Source organism: Eutrigla gurnardus (assembly GCF_963514095.1).
Source record: "Eutrigla gurnardus genome assembly, chromosome: 12".
In the NCBI taxonomy this organism is placed as follows: domain Eukaryota; kingdom Metazoa; phylum Chordata; class Actinopteri; order Perciformes; family Triglidae; genus Eutrigla; species Eutrigla gurnardus.
In genome coordinates this window covers 21,972,694-21,983,134 of record NC_139926.1, presented here as the reverse complement: position 1 = coordinate 21,983,134, position 10,441 = coordinate 21,972,694, and the positions used below count along the sequence as shown (strand labels likewise).

Here is a 10,441-nt window from a genome sequence, read left to right as displayed (position 1 = left end):
AAAAACAGCGTTTTTTTAGTTTGATTGTACCATAAAGGAATCCTCATGGTGTCGACTGTGTTTAGTTAAGTCCTCTATGATTTAATGGTACCCATTGAGGAGCTCCACTGTCCCTTGCTCAAGGGCACTTGGGGAGTATGACCCTTCCACATGATGGAATGCAATGAACAGATATGTTTACTTTCATATCAATCATAAGCTGCATTTACAGACTATGGTATCCACTAATACCATAACTTCAAATAGAAATGCAAAAACAATGATTTGCACGTGTCTTTGTTAAGTCATCATAAATAAGGCTTTATTTCATTTGGGCAACATTGTCCATAGATCCTGCTGGGTCCATTTTGTGCATCAGAAAGTGTCCTTGCACCTGGGCAGCGCTGATCTCGGGGTGGACGGCCAACACTTGCTCCGCAAAGCGATCTCCTTCGGAGGCAGGCTCGTCTGGGTAGAACCGCCAGAACATCTGTGTGAGCTGCTTGTGTGTGCAGTGGCCGATGTACTGCTTCAGATCAACACGGCCGGGCCGGATCAGTGCTGGGTCTAACCTGTGTGCAGAGATCACAAGCGAGAGTGGCAATGAATGGCACCGGAAACACCAGTGATGCACCCGTTCGTTAGCCGACATCAGGTTTGTGCAGGCTAAATGTTTAGCCTTGTTTTTAGGCTTTCTGCTTCAATAATAACACATATCATCAAGTACTTTGTTTATAAATCGTCCTCTAACATTACCTGTCGATGAAGTTGGTGGTCATAAAAACGATTCTGGCCTCAGATGAAGCCACTCCATCCAGAGCATTAAGCAGGCCGCTAAAGGTCAGTCTCCCCATCCCCTGGTAGGCCAGAGGGTCTGAGAGGTACGGACAAAAGAGAATCAAACACAAAGCTCAAAACTGCAGCTTTACAAGTTACCTCAGTAGTTACCTCAATTATATTTCTTCTAAACCTCAAAATATAAGTTGATACATAAATGAAAAATCTCTTGAGTAAATATAAATAAGTTTCTGCCAAAAAAATCCCAAACCACCCGTCCTCTTACTCTCTGTGGGAAGCAGGTCTCGGCTGACGAAGGCTGCGTCTACATCCTCCAACAGGATGATGCTTTGCTGCGGCGCCACGCTCAGTAAGTGGTTCAGACGGTCATCTGAAAGGCTTCGGTCGCTCAGACTCATCAGGCAGATGCTGTAGCCCAGCTCACCTGCCAGCGCCGTGCTGGAATATAAGGAGCCACATAAGATGTGGGTGAAAACGTGGCCTTTCAGCCACACGGACTCGAAACAAGAAGGCTGAGACTTTAAATCCAAAGCTCACTCACATGAAGCTGCTTTTTCCACAACCCGGGGGGCCATACAGCAGATACCCTCTTCTGTAGGGGATGCCTGCAAATAAAAATAACTGAAAATTCTACCATATTTCTATGCACTGCTGGCACGGTCATATTACAAAAACATGAATGATATAACCAGAATCAAACATGTCTCATCATGCACTGAATGGATGAGCTTGACGTCACATCGGGATATTCTACCTCTGTCCGTGTACCACTTGGGGTTCCCAATGAACTCCTTCACGTCATCTACAAGCCTTTCAGCCACTCCCGCTTCCAGGACCACGGAGCTGAGGGGTCTGCGTCGCCGTGGAAACCCAAAGGGCCTCCACTCGCCACCCATGGCTGTGTACATCACTGTCCTTCCCTCTTCCTGCTTCAGGGCCAGTTCTCTTGCTGCAAAACATGATTGACAACTGCATTTAATAGCCGCTAAACAGTGAAGAGATACATCAAAACTCACGTTTATTTGACATAAAGCGAATATGGCAATCCCTCTGTGAGATGTATGCGTGTCGAGTATATACTGTAAACCTGAGTAAAGCCTTTACCTTCTTGTAAGATATTAAAGAAAATCTGTCTGTCTCTGCCTAAAGCGGTGAAGGTGACCGACTCCCACGGGGTTCCAGTGTGCAGATCCACCATCTGCTTTTCTCTGGTCCTCTCCACCCTGATCCACTTCCTGCCATACCTGCAGACCACAAAAGGTGACAGAGTCAGAGGCTATGCTGTACTGTACAACAGAATGGTGTACAGCTTTTAAAATGGTTTGTTCAGTGCATTGGCACCATGTTGAAGTAGATGAGGTGTGTTCATTGAACTCTTCTCACCAGATGATGTGGTTCCCAGGGCTCGGGTGGAAGTCAAACTGCGTGTGAACCCGTCCGCTCTCGTGGGCCAGGTACGAGGTCTCCACGCTCAGGTGCTGAGTGTGCCTGGCGTGCTTTGTGATCCAGCTCAGCAGCCAGTGGTAGCTCTTATCCCTGCTGGGCACCTCCAGGGTGATCATGTAGTGCCTGCGGAAGAAGATCATGCCCACCTGGGCACCTTTCCTGGCCACTGCCAATGCTGTCCCGATCCCAACTAGTCCAAACCCAGCCCCGAAGTACGGGTTGTCCTTCAGGCCGTCCAAAAAGTCTGACAGGGGCATGTTGCTGATCTGTTCCCCAGTGGAATCAGACTATATGGTTGTTAGAACGCTTTGTCGGAGCACAGACCTGCAGAAGTGAAAACTCATTTCATCTGTGTGACAGTCCAGACTGTTTGGAGAAGCATCATTCCCGTCAGAAGCCAAAGACCTGCTGTCAAGCTGGAAATCTTTACATTTAAGCTAACAACAGCTAGTTTGTAACACTACATCCGGTCTTGTTGAATCATTATTTGCCGTCTTTGTCTTCACCTCATGCCGCCGTCTTGGAGGCTCTCGTTTCCAGTGTTCACCGTTTCTATGTAAACAGTAACTGTTCCGCCAACTAAAAGCCCCATGCGTATATGTACAAACGTGATGTAGTAGCAGCAGCGACCTCTACTACACTTCCTGTGTTTGACAAATATCCTTCCGACTATCCGCGTGCCCTCAAACATTGGTTCCTACTCGTCCCTGTTCGTGTTATTTTTAACCTAATTTTGCTCGCAAGCTTACATGACAACTCGGTTAGAGTCATGTGTTGGTGGATAAAATACTTTGTGCGATTTAACGTAAGATGTACCGAGTCGCAACTGGGACATTGACTGCCAGCAGGAACTGAGGCTTGAGCGGTTAGCCACCAAAGTCACAACAAGCTAACGATAGCTCAGCTAACGTTAACGGCGATGTTGTTAGCGTATAATAATAATAGTAATACCAGTTTATACTATCGGGAATAAGTGAGTGAAACTGCGGCTATTATCGCTACGTGTTGATTATGACAGCCTTGTAATTAGCGAACACTAAAAGATGGATTTTACGAGCTGGATGCTGTAAACGGATAATGGTAGGTTGGTGTTCTGTTGTTCAGATCGAATGGATCGCGGAAATCCAGGCAGTAGGTCAACATTCTGTTTTGCAATGCGAGAGTGGAACTTAAATCACCCAATACAGAAGAAAACAAGGCAAGAGATAGTAAGTCCGGCCTACTAATGAAAACACAATTCATTTTACTAAGTTATGTTACTGTAGTTGCCTGGATATTTCAATGTTTCGTGAATTCAAAGCAAAAAATAATCGTCTAGCACTGGTAGTGTTATTGTATTTTGACATTTCACAGTGCTTCAGGGATGTGAGCTTTTCCTCTCAAATTAATTTAAATAGGTTCTTCACCAAATTACCAGAAATAAATACATGCAGAAAATTTATTTTGCACAACCCTTCATTGAATCCAATGTAAGTAAGCTGTTATTATATGGTTATAATGTATTTACAGTCCTCACAGAACTGCTATTACTTTATGACAGAGCTGAAATATCAAATATTTTGTCAAATCTGGGAATAAACAAGCCTCTAACAGCTAACAGGGAGAATAATGGGATGTACTGCATAATGTATTATATGTACATATGCACTCAGTTATATTAGATTGATACAAAAATAAGAATCACACGTTTGTAATGCTCTATTTAAATATGTTTGATTGAAACTAAATGCTGTTTTTTTTTCCCAGACACAATGGAGACGGTGGAACCTCATGAATGTGAAAGCAGTGAGCAGAGTTTCTCAGAGAGTCGCCTGTTTACCGCTCCCCTCTGTTCAGAAAGGCCGACCGCTCCGTCTAGTAAAGAACAGTTGGGGAACTACAAGTGTTCTCAATGCGGTGAGCTTTTTTCCAAGCCGGGTGTCCTGAAACGCCACTTCAAAATCCTCCACAGTGGACGTGACCCTCGAGGCCCATTCCTCTGCACTGAGCAAGGCTGCCAGTTCAGCAGCACAGACCGTCAGGCATATCAAGCCCACTTGATGTCCGCACACGGTCTCACTCTTATTCCGTGCGACCTCAGGTCCTGCAAAGTGTCATTCCTCACACGGGGGGAGATGGAGAGACACTCGCGGGGCCACATGCCCTTCGGCTGCTCTCAGTGTCAGTTTGTCACTCGAAATGCAAGAGAGCTGAGTGATCACCTCGTGGAGCACGACCATCTACCGCCATGTGCTAAAGGTAAACAGACATGTTGGCGTTGTGTTTTACACATGGAGGAATCCATTTAAATGGTGCTTGGTCTCTGGAAGTAGATTTTACGCTAACATGCTGGTACATCTGTTCACAGGGAACGAGACTGCGGCCACGAGCGCATGCACTAATGGAAGCCACCAACCTCGGGTGTCCAGGAGGCCAAAGAGAGATCCGACATCCAACCCAGCTTATGCATCATCATCACCAGAAGATGGGGATGAGGAACTGACCCAGAGGCAAAGGCACAGCATTAAAAGAGTGAGGAAGGCAGCGGAAAGAGACAAACCTGCAGTAGTGGATTCTGCATCACTGCCATCCAAAGGTACACCAATCTGTGTGGTGTGTTTGGTGATTAAAGAGTCTGATAAAACCCAGAAACACCAGAGAAGAAAAAGGCTGAAAGGCAAAAGTTGTTCTTATGTGTCAAATTGAAAATATACCTTGTTATCACAAACTTCGTCATATGTTCTTGTCCATCAGAGTACCTTGCGGAGGGATCAGAGCACACCTATCGCACCCACACCTGCCCCAAGTGTCGCCGCTGCTTCAAGATGCGCTCCCACCTGCAGGAGCACCTCCTGTTACACTTCCCCGACCCCGGCCTCCAGTGTCCCACCTGCGAGCGTCACTTCACCAGCAGGAGCAAGCTGCGCATACATCGACTCCGGGAGGCCGGCGAGAAGGTGCACCGTTGCCACTTGTGTGAATATTCGGCCGTGGAGCGGAACTCCATCCGCCGCCACCTTGCCAGCGTGCACGCCGATGAGGCGCAAGAGGACGTCGACGGTCGCAGCTATCCCTGCCCCACCTGCGGTCAGAGCTTTCGCCAGAGCAGGTCGCTGAAGGCCCACATGAAGACACACACCGCCCTGTCCGGCAGCGAGCCAGCGGCCTGCTTCCAAGAGGGTTGTTCTTTCCAGAGTTCTTCGCGTAAGGAACTTCTTCGACACTCGGCCGAGGTGCACGGGGTCAGGGCGGTAGGGTGTCGCCATCACGCCTGCGGTGCCGTCTTCCAGAGCGAGACGGACATGGAGGCTCATTATCGGACACACCTCGCCTACCACTGCCCGCAGTGTGATTTCTCTTGTTCCAATAAGACCCTCTTCCTCCAGCACCAACGCCACGGTCACCCGGGAAACGACGAGCTCTGCTGCGACTTCTGCCCCTTCGTCACCTTCAACCCCGTGGAGTTCGAGAAGCACGTCGGGCATCTGCACGCCAACGAGAAGATCCACCGCTGCGCTCAGTGCAGCTACGTGACCTCGCACAAACGGGGCTTGAAGCGACACGTGCTGATGCACAGCGGTGAGGAGGGAATCGGTTTTCAGTGTTCTCATCTGATTCTCACCTGACAGTATCCTCAGTGTCCTGTGTTTGTTATTTTTCTATTTAATAGGTGAGAAGCCCCACAAGTGTAGCCTGTGTGAGTTCAGGTGCCGAGACGAGTCGTACCTCACCAGACATATGCTCACTCACTCGGACGACAAGAACTTCATGTGTGCCGAGTGTGGATACGTCACTAAATGGAAACACTACCTGAATGTCCACATGAGGAAACACGCCGGAGACCTCAGGTACATATTTAAGTCATCTTAAAGTGATGATGTGTTTTCAGCTCTATACTACACACACTCTTGGACACACACACACACGTGTTTTCACTTATTTAGCCTCATTAATTGGTGTAAGTGCCCTTTCAGCCATTTGAGGCATGCTGCAGGAATAGGTCCTTAAACCTGGAAACGAGTTATATCTCTATATTTATACATGTGTTTCTGCTTGATTTATGTTGTTTGCTTGTTTGGTTACATTTGTTGATTATATGACTTTGAATTTGCTTATGATGCTTGTTGAGGTGAGATTATTGAAGTGGCTAAATGAGACTACTAAACACAAAACACTAGTCTGCCTTTAGCCTGGTGGTGGGGGACATAAAGTCATGTGACTGTGGTGTCGTTTGTTTATAAGCCCTGGTTAGCGTTCGCATTCACCCGTCAAAAATCATTAAAGCTGTGTTTATTTGTGAAGAACAACTTGAAATAATCGTGTATCATTAACGTTGGTTTTCCAGAGATTTATATCCTGCAGTAAGTGTTTAGTTGTCACTGATTAATCGTCCTGACTTCCTAGGTATCACTGTGACCAGTGTTCCTACCGCTGCCACCGCATGGACCAGCTGAATAGCCACAAATTGCGCCATCAGGCCAAATCGCTCATGTGCGAGATCTGCGCTTATGCCTGCAAGCGCAAATATGAGCTCCGCAATCACATGTTGGCCAAACACTCTGTGGAGGAGAGGCCGCCGTCCGTCTACAAGTGCAAATACTGCACCTACAGCACCTCCTACAGGCAGGCCCTTCAAAACCACGAGAACTGCAAACACACCAAGCTGAAGGAGTTCCGGTGCGCCCTCTGCTTCTACTCCTCTTTCAGCAGCATCAGCCTCTTCCTGCACAAGAGGAAGGCTCACGGCTACGTACCCGGGGACAAGGCCTGGCTGGAGAACTACGCTGCCAAGGAGAAGGAGAGGAGCTCCACCGAGTTCTCGGAGGATTTTTACAATAAGCCCTCAGCAGTTCCTGAGCAGTCTGAACCGTCCACTTCTAAAGGGCCGCCGCCTCCTCAAAGAGAACAATCTGATCTTACTTCAGCAGCTCCCAGTGCCAGCAAAGGATCCGTGGCTGCTTCTCAGACTGTGGATGCTTTTGACATTGTTAATGAAGGTATTTCAGACAGTCCTCTGTGTGTCAACAGTCCAGAGGAGTACTGTACTCTCGTCTTAACGACACTGTCGGCCACCGACTATCAGACCTCCTCTTTGCAAAATCAGGAGGGAAACTGTGCCAATCAAACTCCAAGCTCATCCAATTTAAATTGCAATATCTCGGACGTATCACAAGAGAAGGCGGACTCCTCTGCATCGTCACCGGAGGAAGACAACGTAGCTATGGCAGAATGTGAACAAAGTGACTTGGATGACAACGATGTGCCTCTGAATAGTCAACCAGTTGAACCTGGAGAGCATCAAGCGGCTGAGGCGGAGAACGACGGTGGGACGGTCCGTCCCACTTTTCCATCCGAGCAGAATCGGCCATTTGAATCCGAGATCCGTCTGAAAGCGATGAAGAAGCACGACAAGGACCAAGCGGACGCCATGGTTTTGGAGGGACGGGTGCAGATACTGGCGGTGCCAACTAAAGACGTTTATCGCTGCGACAAGTGTTCTTATGTAACCAGCAAGGAGACCGCTTTGAAGTACCACCGCCAGGCCTTGTGCCACGGGAGGATAAAGGGACACAAGTGCGACGCCTGTGGTGCACAGTTCAAACAGAGGCGAGGCCTCGACAGCCACCTCGCAAAGAAGTGTCCGACGCTTCCGCGAAAAACAAGGGCATTCGTAGGCATTTCAAATACGGCAGTGGGCCGGGGAAGAGAACAACCGGATGAGGGAACGCATCCCGATCAGCTTCCTTCTTCCCAAAATAGGAATTCCACAGATTTAAACGATCAGGACTCTCCTTTAACAAACCATAAAGGCTTTGTTCATAACGCTTTGACATCCAGTGAAGTTCAGACAAAAAAGCGCTTGAAAGTTAAACTCGCAAAAAAGGAATCTTTTTCTAGAGACAAGCAGAGCGATGTCGCACTGAAGAAGTCCCTTTACTCTCAAATCGATGGGAAGTTCAAATGCAAGCTGTGCACGTTTTCGTCCGTCAGGCTCGCGACAGTAGAACGACACCTCTCAACCTGCAGGTTAAAGAAACGAGAGAATCAGATCGTTCCAGAAGTGGAGGACGAAGAAAAAGAGGACTTGGCTGAAGATTACGACGACAGAACCGGGACAGTTTCTGTGAAACATCAGACAAAAAAGTCTGGTGTCGCCAAGCGTCTGCATTGCCAGGACTGTACTTTCACCTGCAAACAGGAGCGATGCATGGCACAACACGTCGCGCTCAAACACACAGGTGCACGACCTCACCGCTGTCGATATTGTCCTTTCAGCACCACGAGGCGCTACCGCCTGGAGGAGCACGAGTCCCTGCACACGGGCGTCGGCCGTCACCGCTGCGACGCGTGCGACAAGACCTTCGGGGCCGTGACCAAGTTGCGTCAGCACAAGACGCGCATCCACGACAAGCGGCCGGCGCACTTCTGCTCGCTCTGCGACTTCAGCGGCTACACGCCGGACGACGTGAGGCGCCACGACCTCCGATGCCACACGGGCGAGCTGCGCCACGCCTGCACCCACTGCGACGCTCGGTTCAGCTCGGAGGTCGCTCTGAGGAACCACTGCAAACGCGCGCACCAGCTCCAGGTGTGTTTCTCGTGCAAGCAGTGCGACTACACGTGCGGCAGCGAGGTCGCCCTGAAGACCCACCAAGAGGGCAAGCACCCTCAGGTGAAGTGCAACGCCTGCCAGGAGTCTTTCAAGACCAAGGAGGGCCTCGAGGTTCACCAGAGGAGCCACCTGGCGCACGCGTGTCCGCTGTGCCCCTTCGCCGCCAAAACGAGGCAGCTGTTGGCTCAACACCTCCTGAACGAGCACGAGGACGGGCCCCGCGAGGACAAGCCCTTCAAGTGCAGCTCCTGCCCGTTCGCTTGTCGGCATCAGCTGGTGTTGGAGCAGCACCTCCGTTCCCACGGGGGCAAGCGGCTGTACAAGTGCACCGACTGCGAGTACTCGACCCGGAACAGGCAGAAGATCACGTGGCACATCCGCATTCACACCGGGGAGAAACCGTTCAGCTGCGAGCAGTGCAGCTACACCTGCACGGATCCGTCCAGGCTGAAGGTAAATAACGTTTATAGGGTGTTTGTAAGATCATTCAAAGTGCTGTTTTTTTATGAAACATGATACAAAAGATGTCACATTTATTGTTCTATTATGAATTCTACCATAGCTTCACATGAGGGTTCACCAGGAAGAGAAGAAGTACCTTTGTCCAGAGTGTGGCTACAAATGCAAGTGGGCGACTCAGCTGAAATACCACATGACCAAGCACACAGGTATAAATCATCATTATTAATATAGCAGCAAACAATTATTTGCAATGTAAAGATATAGTGGACTAATGAATTTTTCGAACCCTCACCCGACTTTGATTTTTTAAGTGTAGTTTACAGCTTTATTGTCACGGATGTTATAAAGCTAGAGATTAAAAATGTGTGTTTGTCCTCTGCAGGGGATAAGCCGTACGCCTGTGATGCGTGCGACTACCGCACCAACAGAGCGGATTCCCTCCGCGCCCACCGGGACACGCAGCACAGCGACCTGCGACCTTATGTCTGCGAGAAATGCGGCAAAGCCTTCAAGACCAGCTTCATCCTGAAGACCCACCAGCGGCAACACAGCGACGACCGGCCGTACGCGTGCGGATTGTGCCAGAAGGCGTTCCGGTGGCCGGCGGGTCTCAGGCATCACTACCTCTCCCACACCAAGCAGCAGCCGTTCTGCTGCAGCCACTGCTCCTACAGAGCCAAGCAGAAGTTCCAGGTGGTCAAGCATCTGCGGAGGCATCATCCAGAGATGTCGGTGGAGCAGGGGGTGGTGAGGGACTCTGACGTGGGGGGGCTTACTCTGAAGGAGGCCTTGCAGGGGACACTGGAGGAGAGAGCAGCAGAAGTGGGGGAGGAGGAGGAGGAGGAGGAGGAGGAAGGAGCGACCGACCAGGTCGAGGATGTTGCACAAAGAAAGGAAGACAGCGAGACAAAACGCTGAAGAGACAATTGGTCAATTCAGATTGTAGATGGCCATGTTTGCGAAAGGACATATGTTTTAATATTTAGAACTGACCAATCACATACATTTACACTGTTGAAAGCTAATAAAAGCATCAGTACATATTGTGAAGTGGGAGAATGTGGATTACCCTTTGTGATAAAGAATCTATATAAATTAATTAATGAGTCAAACGTTTTTGTGAATGAGAAAGAAAATGTATTGCATGTATCTAGAGGCCTACAT

At 49.1% G+C, this 10,441-nt stretch overlaps 2 protein-coding genes across 4 annotated transcripts; one reads left to right on the top strand and one right to left on the bottom strand.

Annotated features, from left to right (window-relative positions):
• Positions 1-286: 286 nt before the first annotated feature.
• Positions 287-2,758, bottom strand: bcs1l (BC1 (ubiquinol-cytochrome c reductase) synthesis-like). The gene is made up of 7 exons (XM_084023406.1): positions 2,161-2,758; positions 1,882-2,021; positions 1,532-1,726; positions 1,319-1,382; positions 1,043-1,215; positions 736-853; positions 287-551 (listed from the first exon to the last, which is right to left on the bottom strand). Exons 1-7 carry the CDS (start codon positions 2,478-2,480, stop codon positions 302-304), a joined length of 1,260 nt encoding a protein of 419 aa, XP_083879532.1. The 5' UTR covers positions 2,481-2,758; the 3' UTR covers positions 287-301.
• A 245-nt stretch (positions 2,759-3,003) lies between these two features.
• Positions 3,004-10,371, top strand: znf142 (zinc finger protein 142). 3 transcript variants are annotated; one of them, XM_084023400.1, is made up of 8 exons: positions 3,004-3,303; positions 3,970-4,461; positions 4,571-4,798; positions 4,957-5,781; positions 5,873-6,050; positions 6,607-9,268; positions 9,378-9,483; positions 9,660-10,371. In XM_084023400.1, the coding sequence occupies exons 2-8, from the start codon at positions 3,975-3,977 to the stop codon at positions 10,193-10,195; spliced, it is 5,022 nt and encodes a 1,673-aa protein (XP_083879526.1). In that variant the 5' UTR covers positions 3,004-3,303; positions 3,970-3,974; the 3' UTR covers positions 10,196-10,371. The 3 variants fall into 3 exon arrangements, with proteins under 3 accessions (XP_083879526.1, XP_083879525.1, XP_083879527.1); XM_084023399.1 differs by having other exon boundaries at positions 3,004-3,431; XM_084023401.1 differs by lacking the exon at positions 3,004-3,303 and having other exon boundaries at positions 3,985-4,119; positions 4,304-4,461.
• The last annotated feature ends 70 nt before the right edge of the window (positions 10,372-10,441 follow it).

Bases quoted from the DNA above. Each gene is read 5' to 3' on its own strand.
- bcs1l (XM_084023406.1), bottom strand. From the start codon at position 2,480: ATGCCCCTGTCAGACTTTTTGGACGGCCTGAAGGACAACCCGTACTTC. The intron at 2,022-2,160 runs GTGAGAAGAGTT...TGTGGTCTGCAG, and splicing joins CCTGGGAACCACATCATCTG to GTATGGCAGGAAGTGGATCA. The intron at 1,727-1,881 runs GTAAAGGCTTTA...CATGTTTTGCAG, and splicing joins CTTTAATATCTTACAAGAAG to CAAGAGAACTGGCCCTGAAG.
- znf142 (XM_084023400.1), top strand. From the start codon at position 3,975: ATGGAGACGGTGGAACCTCATGAATGTGAAAGCAGTGAGCAGAGTTTC. The intron at 5,782-5,872 runs GTGAGGAGGGAA...TCTATTTAATAG, and splicing joins ACACGTGCTGATGCACAGCG to GTGAGAAGCCCCACAAGTGT. The intron at 9,269-9,377 runs GTAAATAACGTT...ATTCTACCATAG, and splicing joins CGGATCCGTCCAGGCTGAAG to CTTCACATGAGGGTTCACCA.